General features: G+C 40.6%; 1 protein-coding gene across 2 annotated transcripts in view; it reads right to left on the reverse strand.

Annotated features, from left to right (window-relative positions):
- Positions 1-26,166, reverse strand: part of LOC126183249 (spermatogenesis-associated protein 7 homolog) — a 101,842-nt gene that overhangs the window by 74,306 nt on the left and 1,370 nt on the right. For both annotated transcript variants that reach the window (XM_049925048.1, XM_049925059.1), the window contains 2 exons: positions 16,915-16,964; positions 4,118-4,409 (listed from right to left, as the gene is read on the reverse strand). In XM_049925048.1, coding sequence (XP_049781005.1) covers positions 4,118-4,409; positions 16,915-16,945 — 323 coding nt within the window. In that variant the 5' untranslated portion in view covers positions 16,946-16,964. The remainder of the gene's footprint in view (positions 1-4,117; positions 4,410-16,914; positions 16,965-26,166) is intronic.

The following is a 26,166-nucleotide window of genomic DNA, read 5'->3' on the forward strand; positions in this document are numbered from 1 at the left end:
ATTTCTAAAATCATTGTGGAATGTGGCAACAAACAACTATTCATGTTGGTGTGTAGAATATATTAGTCTGGCAACATACCATCTGACTTTCTGAAAAGTATCATCCACACAATTCTGATGATTGCAAGACCTGACAAGTGCGAGAATTACTGCACAATCAGTTTAACAGCTCATGCATCCAAGTTGCTTACAAGAATAGTATACAGAAGAATGGAAAAGAAAACTGAGGATGCATTACATGATGATCAGTTTGGCTTTAGGAAGGTAAAGGCATGAGAGAGGCAATTCTGACATTGCGGTTAATAATGGAAGCAAGACTTGAGAAAAATCAAGACACATTCATAGGATCTGGTAACCTGGAAAAAGTGTTTGACGATGTAAAATGGTGCAAGATGTTTGAAATTCTGAGAAAAGTAGGGGTAAGGTATAGTGAGAGACGGGTCATATACAATATGTACAACAGTAAAGAGGGAATAATAAGAGTGGGTGACCAAGAATGAAGTGCTCATAATAAAAAGGGTGTAAGACAAGGATGTAGCCTTTTTCCCCTACTGTCCAATTTGTACATTGAGGAAGCAATGGCAGAAATAAAAGAAAGGTTCAGGAGCAGAATTAAAATTCAAGGTGAAAGTATATCAATGATACGATTCATTGATGACATTGCTATCCTGAGTGAAAGTGAAGAAGAATTACATGATCTGCTGAATGGAATGAACAGTCTAAGGAGTAAACATTATGGATTGAGAGTAAATTGAAGAAAGACGAAGGTAATGAGAAGTAGTAGAAATGAGAACAGCGAGAAATTAACATCAGGATTAATGACCATGAAGTAGATGAAGTTAAGAAATTCTGCTACCTAGGCAGTAAAATAACCAATGACAGACAGAGCAAGAACAGCAAGAGCAGACTCTCAATGGCAAAAAGGGCATTCCTAGCCAAAAGAAGTCTACTAATATCAAATATCGGCCTTAATTTGAGGAAGAAATTTCTGAGAATATACGTCTGGAGTACAGTGCTGTATGGTAGTGAAACATGGACTGTGGGGAAACTGGAACAGAAGAGAATCCAAGCATTTGCGATGTGATGCTACAGACAAATGTTGAAAATTAAGTGGACTGGTAAGGTAAGGAATTAGGAGGTTCTGTGCAGAATCGGAGAGGAAAGGAATATGTGGAAAACACTGGTAAGGAGAAGGGACAGGATGATAGGACTTCTATTAAGGCATGAGGGAATGACTTCCATTGTACTAGAGGGAGCTGTAGAGGGCAAAAACTGTAGAGGAAGACAGAGACTGGAATACATCCAGCAAATAATTGAGGATGTAAGTTGCAAGTGCCAGTCTGAGATGAAGAGGTTAGCACAGGAGAGAAATTTGTGGCGGGCTGCATCAAACCAGTCGGAATACCAATGGGAAAAAGAGAGAGAGAGAGAGAGAGAGAGAGAGAGAGAGAGAGAGAGAGAGAGAGAGATAGATAGAGAGAGAGAGAGAGAGAGAGAGAGAGAGAGAGGAAGAAATATGAGATCAAACATGCAACACTGATAGCCAAGACTTTTATGAATTATAAGGGCACTTTCATCAGGTATAATTCTTTCCTTCATTGCTACAAAGACTTCTGTCTAGAAAACAATTGATAATGGAGCATGACTGAATCTACAATATATATCAGATGACAGAGATCACTATAAACAGAAGCAAAAGAAACAAGTTTCTTGCCAAAGAAGCTCCGACAAAGAATGTTTTTTACTTTAAGGCTATCTGGCTGATTTTCTATAAAAAAAACTTGCCCATCAGAAAGAGTTGCTAAGAGAATTGGCTGAAGGCAGCCAAGTGAAAGAAGCAAAATAAACTAAAATAAAATAGTCGTGCCCAAAATCTTTACAGAAGATTCTCCCCCAATTTAATTTTTAAATTATCACTGTTCACAATTAGTTTCTTATCTACAAACACAATCATTTATTTGTTGTAAAGGCTGAATAATGTTATCAACATTTAAGTGACATATAGGTACAATCAATATTTTCTACAGCAAAGCTACCACTTTTCTTTTTTTTATGTTGACTCACCTAGGCCTGCCCACTCTAACATCTCGGATTTCGTTGAAATTTTATGTGAACTTTCGCTCATGTTCCCAATGAATGTTGGTAAAGTTTAAAATTGTTGAAGCATTACTGACTGACGTATTTTTATGCAAATCAAGTTTTAACTGATTTTATGGAAATTTGGAAAGCAGTATGTTATTGAGATTTTATATTGGAAAATATATGTTGCTAAGTTTTTATGTCCAAAGTTTCATGTTTCTTATCGCTTTAATCAACAAGACATAAGAAGCCAAACTACAAAACTTTATTCACAGCATGATTTTTCTGGCTACTTTGCCTTAATTCATGTAGCATTGTCAACCCTTGTTGAAAATTAAACTCACTGTTCTTGTGGAGCTTAAAACACATTGTTTAGAATGAGACTGGTTTTGAAGCTTCAACAGAAAACTGTATTTTTCAAAGAAGTGTTAAACACACCATATTTTCATCTTTTTACAAAACTCATCATCTTTCCTAAGAATTTGTAGATTATTGGAAAATAGTAGATGAATGAAATTTTATATTCCACATCCTTGTGCTACTGAGATATTGCATATTCAGTTTCACGTTCAGTATGCATTTACCTTACGAGACAGATATAACCATTCGAAGTTTACATTTTTTGTGCCACGATTGTCACACCCAAATTTGATTCAAATTATCTCGCTTTGTTAGCCCATGTTTGATAATCAAATCCACTTTGTTTTGCAGATAGACCATGGTCTTTCTAGTGAACCCAGTTTAAAGAGTAATTTATTCAGCATTGGGAAGTGGTACATAAATGAAACTTTACATTTGAGAATGTTGTATTGTTAGGTTACTGTATGCCAAGTTACAAGTTTGTCATACCATTATCTCCTGAAATCAAAAAGCCAAACTTTAAAATTTTTTTGGGCACCAATTTTTAGGGCAATGTTGTCTGAAATTTTCTGTTTGAAGAAATGTATGATACACACTGTGCTGTCTTTTAATATATTTATTCACTACTGATTTCAATCATGGATCAACTTCACAGTGGAAAAACATCTACCTTGACAATTTCACATGGCATACATGCTATTTAACCAGAAAAGTATATGCCATTGCTGTAGTTCTTACCAAATCTTCAGTTTGCTTGTATCATATAATACTGCACTATTACGGCATTGCAATAGCAACATACGATGGTAGGTTCTGCAACTACCATGGTTGTAATGGGTAAAGAGACTCAGGGTTTGATTCCATAGAGAGAGCCTGTGTGTACATGATAAAAACAAACTGACCAAATGGTAAGAACTGCAGAATGATGTATACTCTCCTGGTTAAACAGGTGGATGCCATATGAAGTTGTTACAATATATATTTTTCCACTGTGAAAATGGTCCATGATTGAAACGGATAGTGAATAAACATATTGTAAGACAGCACGGTGTGTATCACGCATTTCTCCATATAGATCATACTACTGATAGTAACTTGAAATTTTTTTTTTTAGAATTTTCTGTCTGACTACAGCTCATAAAATTCTTTTCATTATTATTCAGACAATGGAAACTCCAGTATTATTAAGAGAACACACAAAGTTGTACAAGATGGCCAAATTTCATTTCTTTCAATAAAATATTGCACGAGATAACTGCTTAAAGTTACCAGAAATTCACACTCACTCTACGCAAAGTTGCACATGGAGTCAAGCATGTGCCTGGATTTCAGCCAGTATTCCTTCCATGAATGTTAAACTTTACCAATGTTCATTGATGACAAGTGTGAAAGTTCATATAAAATTTCATCAAAATCCTTGATGGCCGAGCAGGAAAATACCCCGAAATTAGGCAATTTAACATGGAATGATCCACATTTAATAACAGATTAATAAATATTTTTTTAAAAAAATTTCAACCACATGGCAGTGAATCAGGCCTTTCAAAAATGTACACACAATTATTTGCTCTGTTTGCTGCGTGGTTGGTGTGTTACATTCAAAGAATAGAATATTATTATCAAAATTTTATTTTGATAAACTGTTTTTGTTTCACAATTTTTTTTCTATTATAATTACCTTCCAGATATAGGGCCCAGGTTGTATTTCTCACAAGTATGTGTAAGAGCACTATTTGTTGTCTCAGATGAACAATGAAATCCCTGTCTGAGTGAACCATCAGAACTGAGTGGAGAGTGGCACTCTGTACTTGGTTTCTTCCCTCGTCGTGTTGAAGCACTACTGAACTTACTATGGGAAGGTGCTGATGTGTCTACCACCTTTCTAGCACTTTTTATACGCTTATAGTGCTTAGACATTTGCCAATAAATCATGTTCTGGCTGATGATGTCAGTCGATGTTGGTGCAAATACTAGAAGAAAATACAAAAACATGAAATCATACACAACAACATGCCAATACATGATTTGTATGCCTAATCATTTTTATCATTGTTTCTGCACAATGCAAGCAATGAGAAAGTTATTATTGCCTAAACAACGGTCTTGTTAAAAACTCGTAAATTGTTTTTAAAGATTAGATTAGATGTGCTTTCTGCTTCATTATATCCACAGCGAGGAGATCCTCCAGGATGCAGAAAATGTCAGAATACAGAAATGCACAAAAAATATTTACAAAGAAAAACAAATATGCTAATCTACTTTACAAAGATTCCAAATGAAATGGTCCTCATGGATGTGGAATAAGTAAAAATTTCTACAATATATTTTCATTTAAAAAGATAATAGCAAACTTGCTGCAAAAAACATTTATGTTCAGAACATTAAGGTACATACAATAATTCTTGTTATTGTAGCCACGCATCATCAAACAGAAAAATTATTATACATTTTTTGACATGGAAAACTTTATCTAGGTTTTATGAATTAACCCATTAAGAGGAACTGTACATTCGGAGTAATTCTTACTGAAGCATCTACATGGTTAGATATGTGTACGCACAGATACATAGCAGCATAAACCCTCACATATAGTCACACAGGAAGAATAAGTATAAATGACCAAATAATTCTTTTATTCAACTGCCTGACTACCAGTGAAAACATAGGTAACCAACTACATTTTAACACATTTAATTTCCTCAATCAGTTTAGGGGAAATTCTGATGCACACAAAATGATAAAATTTTCTGCACATTAATTTATAACTGGCTAAAACTGATGACAGAGACTCCACAAAATGAGGGTTGTCAAATTGTTGGAAAAAACTGTTGAAATAGGTTGTACAGTAATTTATTTGTTTTAAGAATCACATTCTAGTATATCACCTGGCTAGAGGTAATCATGTAACAATGGGTGTTGCCTCTGCTGACTCTCTCTATTGTTCATTCCCTCAATTTTTGTGGTCACAGTTGGACATTTGACTTACTTATGAAAGATTATTGTTGTGGCGGTATTACTCTTGATTTCCATATTCTTCAATATCTCTCTTCCTACCGTCAAGTGAGGTGGCACAGTGATGAAACGAATACTTATATTTTGGAAGAGCAACAGCCAAATCCCTGTCAAGCCTTCCAGATGTAGTTCCATATTTCCCTTAAATCTATAAGATATTAAATGTCAGAAAAGTTCTTTGAAAAACATACAGTCTGCTTCCTCCATGAACCTCGCCCAATTTTAGCGCATCCTCACTCTTTAATGACATCGTCACTAGCTCAGTGCTGAACTCTAATCTTTCTTCCATCAATAATATCACTGGATTTACGTGTGCAACACGTGTATGGATATTTTGGATTTACAACATGTACAATAGTGTGTAGGTATTCTATTTCACTCTCTCTGCTGGTTACACTTGTTTAATGCTTGAAGAGCATTCTGCCCACATTTAAACGCCAGTAATAGCAAATGTGATAAACTGCAATCGTAACTCACATCCTTCTTGACACTAGATTTCTCTCACAACCTTCCTCATATATAGCTTCCACTTGGCTTTTGTAAATATTGTAATACAAGGGGCATTTGCAAAGTCCATGCAAAATATTAACTACTTACTTGTTTGGGGTAAACTTTTTTATTTTTGAACATAGTCTCCTTTTAGACTTATAAACTTCATCCAATGCTCTTCTAATTTGTTGATCCCTTCCGAATAATAGGAATTGTCCAAGTCTGCAAAATAGCTATTAATTGCTGCAATCCCCTCCTCATTTGAATAAAATCTTTGTCCTGCCAGCCATTTCTTCAAACCGGGGAACAAATAGTAGAGGGAGCCAAGTATGGAGAATAGGGGGGATGTGAAACAAGTTGGAATCCTGTTTCCATTAATTTTGCGACCACAACTGCTGAGGTGCATGCTGGTGCATTGTCGTGATGGAAAAGGACTTTTTTGTGGTCCAATCGCTGGCATTTTTCTTGCAGCTCGGTTTTCAAACTGTCCAACAACGATGAATAATATGCACCTGTGATAGTTTTACCCTTTTCCAAATAGTTGATGAGGATTATCCCTTGCGAATCCCAAGAGACAGTTGCCATAACCTTTCCGGCCGAAGGAATGGTCTTCGCCTTTTTTGGTGCAGATTCTTCCCTGGTAACCCATTGTTTAGACTGTTGTTTGGTCTCAGGCGTATAGTAATGTCTTCATGTTTCATCCTGCAGATTCTTCCTGAACAGCTGCAAAACCATCCTTGCAACACTTCACACGATTCCGTTTTCGGTTAAGAGTGCGTAATCGTGGAACCCATCTTGCAGATAGCTTTCTCATGTCCAAATGTTTATGCAAAATATTATGTATCCATTCATTCGAGATGCCCACAGCACTAGCAATCTCGCGTACCTTAACTCTTCTGTCATCCATCATCATATCATGGATTTTATCAATGATTTCTGGATTATCGCTTGTGCCCATATGGCCACTCCAAAAATTTTGAAACCACTTATAAACTGTTCTAATCGAAGGTGCAGAGTCACCGTAATGTTTATCAAGCTTCTCTTTAGTCTCCTGAGGCATTTTGCCTTTCTTAAGGTAATGTTTAATCACCACACGAAATTCCTTTTTATCAATTTTTTGACAATCACACGACTTCCTCGATTCACACGAATACCAAACACAAAGAAATAGACCAATATGGCTGAAACTTGGTGTGCGTTCTTTCCAAAGATGCTACTAACTAAATATCACCTTGATACGCACCGGTGATGCCATCTCTCGGACTTTGCACGCCTTTTCAAACGCCCCTCTTACACTCATTTTTTCTCTGTTCTTCATTACCAGAATTCCAAACATCTTCCACTTTCTTGACTTATCATTCCAAAATGAAGTGTAATGCCAGAATTATTTAACAGGTGTTTTTACCTTTTCTACAAGCAAACCGATTACCCTTTTCCTATTCAGCTCTTTATTTATAGCTTTCAGCACCTCATTCTAGCCAGTTTACAGCAGAAGATTCCCAACTGATCAAATAAAAAGATCTCATATGTATCTCCTTTTGCTTTATTGGTGTGCTGTTGATAGTGTTTTCCTGGAAACTTAAAAAAACTGATTATCCATTTCAACTTGTTCACTAATGAGATATTCATGATTTGGACTATCCTCATTCCTTCACAATCTCAACGCCTTCCGTCTCGTCTGCTTCACCTTGTCCCCCTCAATCCAATCCAGTGTGCCACCTTCCTGGACGCTGAACTCTTCCTCTCTGACGGCCCCACCCACACATCTGTCCTCATTAAACCAATCAACCACCAACAGCATCTGCGTTTCAACAGCTGCCATCCCTTCCACACCAAAAAATTCCTCCCATACACCCTAACCACCTGTCAACGGTGTATCTGCAGTGATAAGGTCTCGCAGAGGCCTTCACAGACAGGCAGTACCCTCAGATTTAGTCTGTAAATAGATTACCTGTGTCATAACTCCACACACCCCCAATTTCCTACCACCCCAAGAATCAGTTACAAAGGAGTGACCCTTTCAGCACCCAATACTGCCCCAGACTGTAACAGTTGAACCACATCTTTCATCAAGGCTTTGATTGTCTATCATCATGCCCTGAAAAGGGGGACATCCTACGCAAAATTCCCCCCCCCCACCCCCCCCCACCCCCGCCCAGAGTGATGGAGTGATGTTCTGTCACCTACCCAACTTCCACGACACTCTAGTCCATTCCTATGACACTCCCAATCCCAACCCTTTGTCACAGGAATCATATCCCTATGGAAGACCCAAGTGCAACACCTGCCCAATACATCCACCCTGTTGTCACAAGCTTATCCTACCCCATCAGAGGCCAGGCCACCTGTGAAAGCAACTATGTCAGATAGTAGCTCTGCTTCAATCACTGCAAATATTTTTATATTGGTGTGACGACCAACCAACTGTCTGCCAGGACGAATGGTCACTGCCAAACTATGGCCAAGAGCAAAGTTAACCACCCTGTGGCACACCATGCAGCTGAACACAACATGCTCGATTTCAATGGCAGCTTCACAACCCATGCTATCTGGAGCCTCCCCTCCACTACCAGCTTTTCTGCTGCCCAGATGGGAGCAATCCCAGAATCAATCCAGACTCAAACTATGGCAACACACTTTTCCCACACCCTCCATCAGCAGGTTTCAGCACCAATGTCCTATCACCTCCTCCCAATTCATGTCCCCTTAGCCTCATTGTGTGACACTCTATGCCAACACATCCAGTGGTCTTTTCCCTTCCCTGCTCCTCTCCTTTTCCACTCCCCATTACGCCACCCTCCCTCACCAGCAGTCTCTCGACGCTCCGGCAGCTTTGTCCTGCCACCATCTAGTCCCTGCACATGGTGTCAGAGGTCATCGCCCCTCTCTCTGAAATCTATGGGAATTAGGTGACTTGTGTGAGCACAGATGTGATGCCAAATCCCTCCAACGATCTACCAATGGCTCACTGCATCCATACCACGATGCGCCACTGCTCCTATCAGTGCCAGAGGTGGACATACTGGCTATTAAGTAGCCATGGTTGTCATAATGTTCTGGCTGATCAGTGTACATCATTTGCTTGATCCAGTTTTTTTATTTATCTTCTACACAAAAAGTTATTTGGGATGGTAAAGACAAATGGAACATACTGTAGGCTCCAGTTGGTTTATTTTTCACACTAGAGTGAAGTGCTAACAGTTTAAACAGATTAGCTTTAATATGTTTGACATATTTTTTTCAGTAATGCACATAAATGAGATATTACTGTCAATCAATATAATGTAATGGTTGACATATTTTTTATTTCCAAAATAGCACTACAAAACAAGGAAATATGACAAAAATGAAAAACATATGGAACTTCACAAACAAGTCAACAGAAATTATCACATCCGGGAGAAAAGACAATTTTGGCAAAAAATAACACTAAAATCAGCCATAAAATATAACGATCTTTTCCTTTCCCTACTAATCAAGAACCTTAGTTCAGCATTTTTTTCCCTCAGAAGTACCTTCCATAAGGTTGGCAAGATGTCGAATTATTTTGCATGTAATACTTGTGACAGTACTAGCCATACCACACATGCCAGAATTTGGAAATCCTGCTGCCAGCCACAGCATGGGAAGAGCATACAGTTACAAAAAACACCTGGGCTGCCGTAATGACTGGGGGTGCTGTAGCACAGCTTGGAGTCAGTCAGCATTAACAGGTGTTGGGAGTTGGTTGTGCCTCTCAGTGAGCAGCGAGTGAAACATCAACTCTGCCTGCAAGGACACAGCCTGCAAGAGCCAGGCTGGTGAGTGGTGAGACAGTGCTCTTAGCATTTCACCAGCTGGGCTGCCAGCCATCAAACATTATTGGGTCGATACTAATCTGAATGAGTAGGCACAAGGGAGGATCCCAAATAACATGATCTCATCCATGTATCCTGTGGTCTTAAACCCTTATGGTTCATTCTGTGGTTAGAGTAGGTCAATCTCAAAGGGTGTTGTGCAGACATTGGTATATTTCCGTGCTCTGTCAACCTGTCGCTAACTATTGCTGACTTGACCTGTTGTGAAATTTGTTGCACTGTTTACTGGTGAGGCGTGTTTGTAGCAGAGACTTTTACAGCCGAAGAGCAGTTTGCATGTAAGTGATCTTGTTGTTGTGGGTAGTTAACTACAATTTAGACTTTGTGTAAAAACTGCTATCCACTGGTGGGGGTTGATTCTGTGTTCATGGGAGCAATTGGATCTTAATTAAAGTGGAGTAGATTCAGGGGTTGTTTATGGTCTTTTTGAATAGCTGAACATAATATCATATAAGTATCACCCACCCTGCTGCTCTCCCCTTCGGCAGTAAATATCATTTGTGTAATCTATTGTGCGTCATTGGTATTTTGTACTGAGAATTCTTTACAAACGCATCATGTGGACGTGCTTGGCAGTGTATCTTAAAATTGTGGTATTACCCGTTAGCTGCTTTAAACACAGGTTTACTTTTGGTAGGAATCTTGGAGCTTCTCGAAATACAGTATAACCTCATTAGCGCAACCTCACGTAAGATGAACTTGCGGTTCACGTTAAAAAAATATTGGTCCCACCAGGAATACATTAGTTCTTATGGTATGTTTTATCGGTTAACACGAATTTCAGTTCCTAGCACAATTAAATTTCACTGTAACACAAACTTCCGACCTTAGAGTATTCTAAAGCATAATTTCCCCCCCCCCCCCCCCCCCCGAAATGAATGTAGTAAATGTAGCTACAAAGCTAATTATACTTATTGTTGACTCGTTTTTAATGTATTGTAGGTTGGTAGCCGCGATTATCACCTCAACAATCAGCGTATGCTGTACATTGTAAGACATTCAATAATGTGTGCAGCAGCATTTAGGAATGTACTCAGTGCCAGATTTGACAGGTGTTCTGTTAGCTATATCGAGTTGGAATACTGAATAAAAACTACAGTTACAACCGGTACTGTAGCACACGAAAATGGCAAAGAGGAAACAGACAGCTCTAAATGTACAGTCAAAGCTTAAGATTCTAGATGAAGTGGACCATGGTACCAAGAAAACAGCAATTGCAGAGCACTTTGGAATACCTAAATCTACTTTACCTACAATTATGAAGAATCGAGAAAAGATTATTAATGCTGCGGCATCAGGTTCTGGAAACAAATCTAAACGACTTCGTACCGCCAAGTATGAAGACATCGAGACGTTACTGCTAAAATGGTTCAATCATATGCGTGCATCTAACATACCTTTAACTGGCCCTGAGATTCAGTCAAAAGCGAATGATATTGCTAAAGATGTGGGCACCGAAGACTTCTGTTGTTCTGCTTATTGGTTCAATCGGTTCCAAAAGAGACATTCAATTTCATCTGTACAAATTTGTGGAGAAGCAAATAAAGTTGTTGATGAAAGTGCGAACAGCTGGTTGCACGAATTCAATCGAGTGGGGGAAAAGTATGGCTCATGTGATGTGTTTAACTTGGATGAAACTGGATTTTTCTACAATCTTTTTCCAAATCACACCCTGGGGATAAATGGTGATAAGTGTCACGGTGTAGCACGAAGCAAACAACGTGTGACTGTTGTACTGTGCTGTAATGCTGACGGCAGTGAAAAGTTTCGTCCCTGGGTTATCGGTAAATCCGAGAAACCACGTTGTTTTAAAAACATAAATATGGAAACTTTACCTTGCATCTACTCTCACCACAAGAAAGCTTGGATCGATGGGACACCATTTTGCAAGTGGCATCTTTGTTTCATCAGTCGACTGGTTGCTCAAAATAGCCATGTTCTTCTTACATTGGACAGATGTACTGCCCATAACGTTCATGATCTGAACGTATCCAACATAAAAGTTCAGTTTTTTCCACCCAGCGCCACAAGCCGCCTTCAGCCTTGGACCAAGGCATAATCTCTCTCATAAAGAGAGCTTATCGTAAGCGACTTGTAAGAGCTACAATTCGTGCTGCTGAAAACCATAGTGCAACCCCAAATTGGAATCTGCTTGACACAATAAAAGCCATCACAGCAGCCTGGAGCTCAGTATCGCCACATCATATAGGTAAGTGCTTTAACAGAGCTTGGAGACATAGCAACACTGAAGATGTCCACGAGTTAGAAGAAGCCACTTCACCTGATGAATGGACAGTTCTGCAGGACGTTGCAAACCCTGGGATTAGTTTCGAAGAATTCATTAGTGTAGACGACGATGTTGCTGGATGTACCAAAAGCTGTGAACAAGGTGCAAGAAGGACCATCAGAAGAAAGTGAAGAGGAAGAGAATACACATACCATTCCACCTACCCATCAGGAGATGTTTAAAGCCTTGAACTGTTTAGAACAGTTCGCTTCAACATCCGACGTCACTGCTGGGTTTACGCACACTATCATTGCAATTGGTTGTGAAATTACAAAATATTATCGTTCCCATGAATGACAACAAACCATGACCGAATTTTTTCCAAGAAAGTAATGTACATAATTTGTGAGTACTTGTAATTTTGCAATCACTTCATAGTGTTATAAGTCAACAATAACGTGATTGATAGTGTAGTGTATTACACATTAGTGTACTGCTGTACATGTATACTTATTAAAATCTGTGTTTTTCACTTAACACAATTTTTTTTAAAACAAACTCTTAATTTTACGGTCCTTTCGGATTCGTGTTAATGAAGTTTTACTGTATTAATTGAAGCTGGAGGTTGACCAGAACTTGTGTTCTGGAACTGCAACATATGTAGGCTGAAAAATGTGGGTGGATAGTTTGTTTAATCATTTAGAGGTGTTAATTTGAGTGTGCTGTAGCTGGAGCTTGACCAACCTGAATCTGTCAGACTTGGGTTATGAAAACTGTAAATTTGGAGCACTAATTTACTATTTTCATATTACAGTTTTTACAAACTGCACTAATTTTTTATTTTGTTAGGAGAGAGTTTTCGTATTTTGTGGGATAATTGTTTGTTCATAATTGAGAATGATTTTAAATTGTGCACATGTCTCTCAACACAGCACCATCTCTCTCCCAATCTGAATTCCTGCTACACTTTGGTAGCATAGTGCGGTTCAGCATTTGCATTTTGATGTGTCCGAGGCCATTTCAGGGACAAGCAAGTGAGCTGATGAGTAGGGTACCTGAACTGGGTGCTAATGTGGTGGAATCCGGTTTAAGGAGTTGTACGAACAATTCAATGAGTTATTTGGGCTGGTGCAGGAGACGAGTAATGTTATTCGTGAGACGATACTGATGAGGTACCCTTGCCCTCGCAGCCGAGAACTGGTGAACTTGTCAGGTGAGGCTTAAGGGAAGGGTTCCCTAAGACGTTTGCTAAAATACCAAATCCCGTGAGTGCACTGCTGCAGTAAGGGGAGGTGTTATCAGTTACAACTGTGGAAGAGGTTGGGCGACCACTGCAATTTCTTTTTGGAACTACAAGATCGGGTTGTAGCACTGAATTTAAGTGATAACATTATTGCCTGCTGTTGAGCCCTATGGTTTCTGGTAGGCTAGGGATGTTTATGAGGCAAGCTAAGCATAATTGATTTTCATTTTTTTATTTAAGGTGTTCAGTCAGTAAAAACTTCCTAGCGGCACGGACACACCATCAGTTAAATGGGAGAAAGTATATTGGCATCTAGTACAATGATGAATTGTTAGAAGTTTATATGATGAGGGTACTGGATTTGGTACAGAGTATGTGTTTGGAATTCAATGGACAAGAGATTATGGCTGACATCTTGGAAGACTTGCAACTCAATGATTGTTGCAGGATTACCTTCCATAGGAGACTGACCAGTTTAGAGCAATTAGTCATGCTGACAGGGTGCAAACGGATGCTAGGGCAATGGTACGGTGTGACACAAGATTGGATGGTTGTCTGGTTTGCGGTATAAAGGGACCAAACTACAGGGTCATCAGTCCCTTTTTCCTGACGCAAGCAAGGCTCAAAGTACAAAAACACTCAACACTGGACCTAAAAAGAAAAGAAATGGAACAAACAAAAAACGGGGAAAACATACACCACAAGGAAAAGTACAGAGTGGGCTGGCTAATCACAATAATGAAAGAGAATGAGCCAGGCACTCTGCAATACATTAAAATGTCTACCCCAAAAAGACAAGGCAAGGTTAGCACATGTAGGGAAAAGACGACCACCAAGACAAAGAAATGCAAAGAAAGTGCGACAGAGTTAAAATGGAGGGAGGGTGGCGACTTCAGAGAGAAGGCTAAGTGCCCACCCTTAGATGGTATGATAACCCCCCCCCCCCCCCTCACGAATAAAACCTAAAACTAAATCTGCTGTCGAGGCACTGTTGCCTGACACCGAAGGTAGGGTGCTGGGAAAGTTAAAAGTCCGCCACAGAGCGGCTAAAGGTGGCCAGTCCAGCAAGATGTGGACGACAGTCATATGTGAGCCATAGTGCAACTAAGGTGGGTCCTTGCGATGAAGGAGGTAGCCATGTGTTAGCCACATATGGCCAATGTGGAGTTGGCAGAGAACCACAGAGTCCCTGCCAGAGGCCTGAATGGAGGTCTTCCACACATTCGTAGTCTCCTTAAGGGCACACAGTTTGTTGTGCATACTGAGATTATGGCATTCCGTCTCCCAAAGATGAAACACCTTGCGGCATAATAATGATCGCAAGTCAGTTGCACAGATGCCGATCTCCAGAAGCGGTTTCCGTGTAGCCTGTTTGGCCAGCCTGTCGGCAAGTTCATTTCCTGGGATTCCGATGTGGCCTGGGGTCCACACAAACAACATGGAATGACTAGACCATTCCAGGGCATAGATGGATTCCTGAATGATTGCTACCAAAGGATGGCGGGGGTAGCACTGGTTGATAGTTGGTAGGCTGCTCAAGGAGTCAGTACAGAGAAGAAACAACTTGTCAGGGTATAAGCGGATGCGCTCAAGAGCATGAGAAATGGCCGCCAGCTCTGCAGTGAAAACACTGCAGCCATCTGGCAAGGAGTGCTGTTCAATATGTCCTCCATGAACATACGCGAAGCCATCAAGCCTTCAGTGTAAACCACTTCATGGTCCCCATACATGTCAAGGATTGAGAGGAAGTGACAGCGGAGAGCTGCAGGGTTAATTGAGTACTTAGGACCATGTGAAAGTTCCAGGCAAAGCTTTGGCCTATGTGTACACCATGGAGGTGTACGTGAATGGACCTCAAGTATAGGTGGTAAAGGCAAAGACTCCACTTCAGACAGAAGAGATCGCATGCAAACTGCAATTTTAAGCCCTGACCTGGGCCTCCAATGTGGGACATGAACCACCATGGATGGGAAAAGGAGCCAGTAATTCAGATGCTCAGGAGAACTACAAATGTGTGCAACATAACCGGTGAACAGTTGTGCACGCCTGACCTTCAACGGACGGACTCTGACCTCCACCAGGACGCTGGTCACCAGACTTGTCCTAAAAGTTCCTGTTGTCAGTTGAACGCCACAATGGTGCACTGGGTTGAGAAAACACAACGCTGAGGGTGCCGCCGAACCATAAACCAGACTCCCATAGTCAAGGCGGGATTGAGCAAGGGCTCTGTAGAGATTCAGCAGTGTAGAGCGATCTGCATCCCAGTTGGTGTTGCTCAGGCAGCAGAGGGCATTGAGTTGCTGCCAGCACTTCCACTTCAGCTGACAAATATGAGGAAGCCATGTTAATCGGGCATTGAAAACCAGTCCTAAGAATCAATATGCCTCCACTACAGTGAGTGGATTGTCATTGAGGTAAAGTTCTGGTTCCGGATGAACGGTACGATGCCGACAGAAGTGCATGACACACGACTTTGCAGCTGAAAACTGGAAGCCATGGGTTAAAGCCCATGACTGCACCTTGTGGATGGCTCTCTGTAGGCACCGCTCGGCAATACTGGTACTGGAGGAGCAGTACAAAATGCAGAAGTTGTCTGCATACAGAGAGCTAGAGCCCATGACTGTGCCTTTTTGATGGCTCCCTGTAAATGCCGCTCAGCAACACCAGTACTGGTGGAGCAGTATGAAATGCAGAAGTCGTCTGCATACTGAGAAGGTGAGATGGATAGCCCTACAGCTGCTGCTAGACCATTAACAACCACTAAAAATAGAGATACACTCAATACAGAGCCCTGCGGGACCCCACTCTCCTGGATATGGAGGGAACTATGGGAGGCACCAACTTGGACACAGCAAGTAAGAAGCAACAGGAAATTTTGGATAAAAATCAGGAGAGGGCCTCGGAGACCTCACGCGCGTGCCCGCGAGTGTGTGTGTGTGTGTGTGTGTGTGTGTGTGTGTGTGTGTGTGCGTGCGCGCGCGCACGTGAACGCGTGCATGCATGCTCATGCGTGTTTTGACTTGTTGGCCACAAGCTCACTTTCTGACAGTCTCTTTGTTGTGCCTATCTGCGACTCAGCATCTCTGCTATATTGTGAGCAGCATCTAACCTTATCGTAATACTGATCTATGGTATACTTTGGTTAAAAGATGAGTCAACTGAGTTACAAATTCAGTGTAGAATCGGACAGGGATTTGATTAGGTCCTGGAGCTTAGTTCAATTTTAAAAATTTCAATTGTTTTACAAATGCCACTGACACTAATACCCATTTCATTCATTTGTGCAATGGTACAAGACGAACTGGGGCTATCCTCCAGAATTTTCCTTTGTAAAAGACCATTTTAAAATGTGTTTCATACATGACTTTTATACATGAAAAGTTGCTTTTCTCCTTGGTTCCTTTATTCTTACTGAGCCTAAAGCGAGAGATATTTCAGTCGCATTATTTATACAACAGTTCTAATGCACACCCTGCTTTAAAATATTACTTTTTTTTACTCCACAGCTGATCAATATTAAGTTAAGCTATGTCAGTTACTCTTCATAAATGTAATAACTACTTCATGGTAATAATTATTGCCACAAATGGTCATGTGGCATTTATACAGCACGTGATTCCCTTATATCCAGACAGCTGTTGACTCACCATTACTCTTTACTCTTGTAAAGCACTTCATGATTCAACGTATACAAAACCTGAAAAATGAAAAGCACACAATTAAAATTAATTTGGTCATTCTATCAACATATAATTGTTAAATATTGTTAATTTTAAATATACTTACTGAGTGGGTACAAATAGAGAAAATAAAAATAGACAAGGGAAACCAATAATAAGATTTCTTGTATTGCATCATCCGGCACTAAAACGTAATAGGTGTGTATGATGAGGAAAAGAGATGACAGAATGGAAACTTTTTTCCAGGCGTAAAGGGGAAAATAAGCAGTAGGCAGGATTCCAAATATGCACAGATTGCCATCTACATCTACTTGACTTCTGAAATTCACACCTAAGTGTCTCGCAGAGGGTACATCAAACCACCTTCAGACTACAAGGCACATCCACAAAGTAAGTTTCCTAATTTTTTTTCCTTTAAAGTAAAGTTGTGTTTAGGCAAGAAAATTGCACCTGTGCAGCATATCTATGATATGACAATCAAATACTGGCCGGACAGACCCCAACTGGTGCAAGTAACGCTGAAATGGCGTCTCTTCTTCATTCTCTCGCCGCCTGTGAGGTTTGGTCAGTGATAAGGCTCCTAAATGCACAAAACATAGCACCCACCGAAATTCATCTTCAGCCCTATACGGTCTTCAGGCAGAACATCATGAGCAAACAGATGGTGCGTAGCTGGTTTAGGCTTTTTTCTGAAGGTCGTCAAAGTGTCCATGATGATGAGTGCAGTGGGTGTCCATCCCTCATCAATGACCATCTAGTTGAGCTGACGCAGCAGTGCATCCTGGAGAACCATTGCTTCATGATTACAGAGTTCAGCGGCCATTTTCCGCAAATATCACAATCCTTGTTGCATGAAATTTTTCTAAGCACCTGCTGTTCAGTAAATTGTGTGCCAGCTGGGTGCCACAAAACCTGGCACCTGAGCACAAAATTAAATGCTTTGAAGCAGCACTGATGTTTCTGCAGTGGTATCATGACGACGGCGACGAGTTTCTGGACACAATTGTCACAGGCAATGAGGCATGAATTTCTCACTTGACACCGGAAACCAACCAGCAGTCAATGGATTGGCATCACAGTGGGTCTCCGGTCAAGATGAAATTCAAACAGACTGTGTCGGTCCCGAAAGACATGTGCACGGTGTTGTGGGACAGCACAGGCATTCTGCTCATTGACTTCCTGTCCAGATGTGAAACAGTGAACACTGACCATTGCGGTGAAACAATGCAGAAACTGTGACATGCCATTCAGAGCAAGAAGTATGGAACGCTTATTGCAAGTGTTGTGCTGCTCCATGACAATGCTCGACCCCATACAGCTTGGCACACAGCAACTGTTTTGCAGAAGTTCGTCTGGGAGCTGTTTGATCGTGCAGCATACAGTCCTGATCTGGCTCATTGTGACTTCTATCTTTTCTTGCGACCCAAGAAATTCCTGTCCTCTGGCCAGTGTTTTGACAACAATGAAGAGCTTAAGATGACTGTCACATGCTGGTTCCATCCACAGAGGGTGGAATTCTATGACACAGGAATACGACAGTTGATCCCACAATATGACAAGTGTTTCAGTTCTTTTGGTGACGATGTCAAAAAATAGCTCAAACATTGCTGTAACTGTTACCAACAAAGTTTTTCATGCAACTTTGTTGTCTTTGTTCTTCTTAAAAAAAAAAAAATAGGGAAATTTACTTTCTGGATGAGCCTTGTATTTCTATAAGTTTCACACCCAAGCTCTGTGCAGGAAAAATGAATATTTTAATCTTTCCATGCGAACTCAGATTTCTCTCATTTTATTATGATGTTTATTTCACCCTATGCTGGTTTGTGTCAAAAAAATATTTTTGCAGTTGGAGAAGAAAGATGGTGATTGAAATTTCATGAGAAGATCCCACAACAAGAAGAAATGCCTTTGTTTTAATGTAACCCACCCCAAATCCTGCATACGTCAGAGACACTCTCTCCCCTATTTTTTGACAATACAAAATGTGCTGCTCTCTGTCCTCCATCAGTCCTATCTGGTAAGGATCCCATACTATGCAGGAGCACTTCAGAAGAGGACGGATAAGCATGTTGTAGGCAGTCTCTTTAGTAGATCTATTGCATCCTGTAAGTGTTCTGCCAATGAAATGCAGTTTTTAGTTTGCTTTCACATTTTCTACATGATCAGTCCAACAGAAGTCGTTCATAACTGTAATTCCTAGGTACTTAGTTGAATTGATAGCCTTTAGTTTTGTGTGATTTACCATGAAAACGAAATTTAACACTCACATAGACCACCTCACATTTTTCATTAATTAAGATCAATAGCTACTTTCTTAACTATACAGCTATTTTGTATAAATTATTTTGCAATTGGCTATGCTCTCACACTTTTCATTAAATAGGATCGATAGTTACTTTCTGCACCATACAGCTATTTTGTATAAATTATATTGCAAATTGGATATGCTCTTCTGGTGACTTTACTAAATGGTAAACGACAGCATCATCTGCAAACAATTTAATAGGGCAGCTCAGATTGTCTCCTACATTGTTTATATATGTTAAGAGCAGCAGAACGTCTATAACACTTCCTGTTTCACTTGATGACATTCTATCAATTACTACAAACTGTGACAGGAATTCACAAATCCACTCACACAACTGAGAAGATACTCCACAGGCACACAAGTTGCTTGTGAATTTAAAAACATTGAATCAAATTGAGATCCTGTTGACAACATTCATTACTTCATGTAAATCACGAGCTAGTTGCATTTCACAAGAGTGATATTTACTTAATCCGTAGTGACAGCGTGTCAACAGATAGTTTTGTCCAAAGCACTTTATAATGTGTGAACACAATATGTATTCAAAAATCCTACCACAAATTGTAATCTGTGATATGGACTTAAAATTCAGCATACTGTCCTATTTCCTTTCTTGGGCATTGGTATGACCTGTGCAGCTTTCCAGTCTTTAGGTACACATCTTTCATCGAGCAAGCAGTTATATTTCATTACTAAGTGTGGGGCTATTATATCAACATATTCTAAAATGAACCACACTGGCATAAAATCTGGACCAAAAGACCCGCCTTTCTTAAGTGATTTAAGTTAATATGTTACATCGAGGATATCAAGATCTAAATTTCTGTTTGCAACAATATTATGAAAGGAAAGTTGCTACTCAACATATAGTGGAGATACTGAATCACAGATAGGCACAACTAAAAGACTGTCACAATATAAGCTTTCAGCCATCAAACAAACAAACAAACAAACGCAACTCACACCCAGTACCTCTCCCCAGAGTCCATCTCTCTGCTAATCCCCACCACTCCCCGCACTCCTACTTTCTACATGTTTCCTTAAGTAAATAAACCCAACCACCCAGGACATCCCATTGTGGTCAGTTACTGTGCCCCCAAACAGAACCTCTGCTCTCGTAGACCAACACCTTCAGCTTATTTCCCAGAACCCACCCTCCTTTATAAAAGATATCACCCATTTCCTCCAATGACTCTCCACAGTTCCTGCCCCTTTACCCCATGGTGCTCATCATAATTGATACCACCTCCCTTTACACTAAAATTCCTAATACCCATGGCCTTGTAACTGCTGAGCAGTACCTTTTGCAATGCCCGATGGATTCCAAACAAACAACCCCCTACCTTATTGCCATGACCAACTATATCCTCACCCATAATTACTTCTCCTTTGAAGGCATTACCTACAATAAATCCAGGGCACCTGCATGGCACCATCCTACGCCAACTTATTCATGGGCCATCTAGAGAAATCCTTCCTAAACATCCAGAATCCTACAGCCATCACCTGGTTCAGATTCACTGATGACATCTTTGCGATTCAGACTGAGGATGAGGACATCCTATCCACATTCCTCCAGAACATCAAAAGCTTCTCCCCCACTTGCTTCACCTAGGCCTACTCAATCCAACAAACCATCTTCCTAGATGCTGGCCTCCACCTCAAAGATGTCTAAACAAGTACCTCTGTCCATATCGAACCTACTAATCCCATGCAATACCTCCACTTTGACAGCTGCCACCCATTCCGTATCAAGAACTCCCTTCCAAACAGCCTAGCCACAAGTGGTTGTCACATCTGCAGTGACGAGCTGTCCCTCTCAAAATATACTGAGCGTCTCACTGAGGCCTTCACAGACCGTAATTATCCTCCCAAACTCGTACAAAACCAAATCTCCCATGCCTTATCTTTCCAGTCTCCCACAACGTCCCAAGGTCTCACCCCCCGGCCACAGAGGAGCATTCCCTAATAACTCAGTACCACCCAGAACTGGAGAAACTGAACTACATTCTCCGCCAGAGTTTCAACTACCTCTCATCATGCCCCAAAATGAGAAATGTCCTGCCCACTATCCTTCCCACCCCTTCCACAGTGGTATTCCGCCTCCACTGAACCTACACAACATACTTATCCATCCCTTCACAACCCCTGTTCCCAAACCCTTGCCTCATGGATCATGTCCCTGTAATAGACCAACATGCAAGACCTGTTCCGTACATCCTCCCACCACCACCTACTCCAGTCCTGTCACAAAAATCACCCATCCCATCAAAGGCAGGGCTACCTGTCAAACCAGCCATGTAATCTGCAAGCTAAACTGCAACCACTGTGCAGCATTTTATGTAGGCATGACAACCAAAAAGCTAACTGTCCCCATGAATGGCCAACGACAAACTATGGCCAAGAAACAAGTGGACCACCCTGTTGCTGAGCACACTGCCCAACTCGACATCCTTCATTTCAATGACTGCTTCACAGCCTGTGCCATATGGATCCTTCCCACCATCACCAGCTTTTCTGAAATGCGCTGGTGAGAACTCTGCCTGCAATATACCTATGTTTTCCGTAACTCTCCTGGCCTCAATCTTCATTAGTCATTTTTCTCACCCTTCCAGCCCCTTTCCTGTTTCCATTCCAGCACTACACAGCCCTCATTCCACCAACACACTCCGTATATTTACTTCTCTCCTCCTCTGCAACCCCCCCACCCCACCCCCTCACCTCTCTCCTGCCCCCTGTCTAACCTCCAGACTGTACCTAGCTGCCATACCCTCTCTCCATCTCATCCTTGTGCGCTCCTCAGCAGCACTCCACTGTCCCCCACCCCTACCCTGCTACCCCTCCCCCTCCCCCTCCCAGGCTCCTCCTTACCCCCACTCAGTTGCCACTGCCATTATGCACTCCTACTGTTGCTCGCAGTGTGGCTTCAGCTACCAGAGGCTGCAGTCATGTGTGTGTCTGAATGCCTGTTGTGCATTTTTGTTAAAGGTCTTGATGGTCAAAAGCTTCTATTGTGACAGTCTTTTTGTTGTGCCTACCTGCGACTCAGCATCTCCACTATATGAGTAGCAGCTTTCCATTTCATAATACTGTTACATTCTATCCTGGATTTTCCACTGTTCGATTCTTCAGTTTGCAGTTAGACTTTGTCTGAATTCTGGAATATTTACTTCATCTTCACTGGTAAAGGAATTTCAGAAAACTGTATATAATAACTCTGTTTTAATGGCACTGTCATTACTACCATTACTATTACGCAGTGAAGGTAGTCATTGTGTCTTACTGCTGGTGTACTTTAAAAACGACTGGAATCTCTCTGGATTTTCAGCCACATTTCAAGATAAAGTTTCATGGATGAAAGAATCTCAAAGTCAACGCTAAATATTCAACTTCAGTAAAACCTCATCAACCTTGGAGCTTTTGTGTGTTTTTTAAAATTTTTATGCTTTTTCCATTGCACCACAATAGTGTTCTGAACTGTTTTATGTCCACTGGTGATCAGTTCCATTTCTTATTAATTTATTTGGTATAAATGATTAATGGGTAGTATATAAATGATTAATGATTAAATAAAAATAAATGATTAATGGATAGTATAGTAGAATATCTTTGGCTTCCCTCTGACACCCATGCCTCCATCTTTGCTACCTTCCCTGTTTACCTTTCCCCTGTTGCATTATAACTTGGGGTGTAACTGAATCCACTTTCCCTTCTTCCCCTTTTTTCCGCTCTCTCCTCCCTGACGAAGGAACAAAGTTCCAAATCTAGGATACATAAATTTTCTGTTCTGTTTTGTGTATCTATCAGCTGTACTGAGCTGAGGTAAGTACTGACCAGCCTCTCTATCTCTTTGTTAGTATTTATTTGGTATAAATCAATTGCCGTCGAAACAGCTTCCTGGAATTTAAGCCATATCTGATCTACATTTACACAGTGTGGAAGGAGTGTTGACTGTCTCTAATGAGGTTGCCAAGCAAATTTTTGTCCGCTTTTTTGTGTGTATTTTTTATGGATTTGAATGTCATGGTATTCAGTCTTGCTAAAATGATCTTGTTGTTATTAATACCTGTATTCATCATGATGCCCCCTATTGTTTGCTGCTAAGAGATCAAGTAGGATTCCACAACCACCCTATGAGACTGAAGCCCTTTTTGTATTTTCCTGAGATGGTCTAACCTAAAAAAAAAAACTTCCTAGTCCACTCCACACAGCCCGACTACCCATGTAGATGGCTTATGTGTGTAATGGACCTCTGACCTATTAAGCAGAACCCAATACCACAGCATTCTACAGCGCAAGTTAAGGAATCTGCAGCCTACATGCTCACAGAACTGTCTGAGGTTCTGATTCACGCCCTCCAATTGGCTCTGTACCAAAGGCCCACAAATGATCCTGTTGCCGAAGCTACAGATGGTACGCTCTGCCCTCATCTGACAAACTGTAAGACTGGCAGTCTTTACCACTTGAGATAACTGCTGGAAACCGAAGTCAATCTCTTCCTATCCAAATCGACAGACATCATTAGTACTGACAAGAGCCACCACCTGCATTTGACTGCATGATGTGCCCTTGAAGGCACCCTGAAAGATCTGTTACACATCTGGAATAACTCTCTCTGAAATGCACACAGGGTGCACACTTTTCTTCTTTCGTCTTAGAAAGCTATATCCCAAAAGGGACCACTACACACTTAACATTGGAGCTCCCAGCCACCAGTAATCCCACTCTCTGTGAATGCCTGGCTCTTGCAGTCTGAGAGGCTTTCTCTGAAACAGGGCACATGACTAAATCTGGCTCAGGATTTTTATCAGTCACAGATAGCAACTGAAACCTGTTTGTCAGCCAAACCAGGACGGCCTTTTGATTGGTTCCCTGGAAAATCTTTCGTTGGCTGCCACACCTTGAAACAACCTCCCTCTCGACCACTGATGAAGGGTCAACAGTAGGGGAATGACTGCATGCACACTTGGGATGTGATGGGCATTCCACAGATCCCCATGTCCTGCCCCTTACACTGATGCAAATTGTCAAGTGCATCAAATCAAATGTGGATGAAAAAATTACACCATTGAGGCAGCAGGTGAGAAGAGGGCCTTACAGAGAAGTTATATAAATGTACTTTTTAGTCATAGATATCTTCATCCATGGCTTGAACAATTAATCTGGTAGAAAATTAATCTGATGACAACCTGCAAATCCTCATACGATATTAAATCATTATTTTTCTCATTCTTAAGAGATCTTAAACCACTATTTCTCTCATTCATTTTAAATGGACACTATATAATTGTATTACTTATATTCAGGAGCAAAATGCCACAAAAGAAAAAATAACAGAAAATAATATAAATGCAACAGAATGTTTATTCCTATTTTCTACAGATAAAAGGGGGATAGATAAATAATCAGTGGAATGAAAACAAGAAATAAAAGGATTGGATGATATATTAACCAGAGTTATTAAGTACTGCTTGCAGCATTTAGTACAGCCCCTAACATTATTAATAAACCATCCTATGGAACTAAGAAGATTCCCTGAATTCCTCAAAGCCAGTGAAGTGATTCCCATATACAAGGGAGGCAACAAGTATGACCAAGTAAATTACAGATTCGTCACTAAAACATAACTTTTGTCAAAAGTAACAGAGACACTAATAGAAGACAGACTGGTACACATCACAGAAAGGAACAAGATCCTTAGCAATGACGAACATGGTTTCTGTAGACATAGATCATCCACATCACCAACTGGAAATTTCATAAGGCAAATAATGACAGCATTACGGTAAATCACCAAAAGAATATTTGTAGTTCGTTCCTGAATCTCCAAACCTTACAATTACCATGATACACTGTTGCAGAAACTTCACCACTACAGGAAGAAAAAAAAAAAAAAAAAAAAAAAAAAAAAAAATATATATATATATATATATATATATATATATATAGTGTGTGGAAATAAAACAAATAAAATAGTGTGTGCCTCAAGGGTCAGTACTGGATCCACTGCTTTTCATTCTTCACATAAATGATACAACTACACCAGAAGGTGCAAAGGTCCATTAAGCCCATGATACAGGTCTTACAGCTACGGATGCCACTGAGAATGAACTGCAGAAAAACCTTGTTCTGAATATAAAAAATGACATCCAGTATTGGGTGAATGGAAGCGTTCGATCCCACCCATCTGCTTTGACCCGTGACGTAAGGCTGTTGTGGTGTGTGAAATCACGACGGCACGGAGTTTAGTTTGTGAGAGTGGTGTGTTTGTAGGTGTCATTTTGATGTGATCAGTGGTGCTCTCTGGTGGTGTGTTTATGTGTTGTCTGTTAGGTGATGTTTTTGGTTTAGTTTGCATGTGTGGCGTGTTTATAGGTGGCATATTGTAGCAGTCGGTCGTTCTCTCTGGTGGTGTGTTTATGGGTAGCATGCTATGTGGCGTACGGGGTTCACTTGTGTGGTAGCACTGTACGTATGTGCATTCAGCGGAATATTTTTCAGTGAGTTAACGATTTTGGTTTTGTTGTGTTGACGTTATTGTATTTTTTTTCTGTTCATCGTGTGTGAATTTTGGTAAATTGCTTTGTTTATGTCTTTGATAGGTATGGATATGACTGACAAGGTCAATAGTTTTTGGTTGTCGGCATTGATGGGGGACAGTGCGTTATCTCTAGTAAAATATCTCCAGCTATTCGGCCTGTTGGCTGAAGTCATGAAGTGTTCAGTGTGTCGTGGAGAAATGAGGCTTACTAAAGTTCCGGCATCTCTGACCAGGGTTGGCTATATGTGGAGATGTCATAAGGATAACAGGTCAAGGGAAGTGTTCGATTGCAATTTTGATTTTCTAGGTGTTTCTTTGTGGGAGGGTTAAGTGTAGTGGATGGTCGTTTCTGCCATCTTTGCGACGTCAT

This window comes from Schistocerca cancellata, chromosome 1 (genome assembly GCF_023864275.1).
Source record: "Schistocerca cancellata isolate TAMUIC-IGC-003103 chromosome 1, iqSchCanc2.1, whole genome shotgun sequence".
NCBI lineage: Eukaryota > Metazoa > Arthropoda > Insecta > Orthoptera > Acrididae > Schistocerca > Schistocerca cancellata.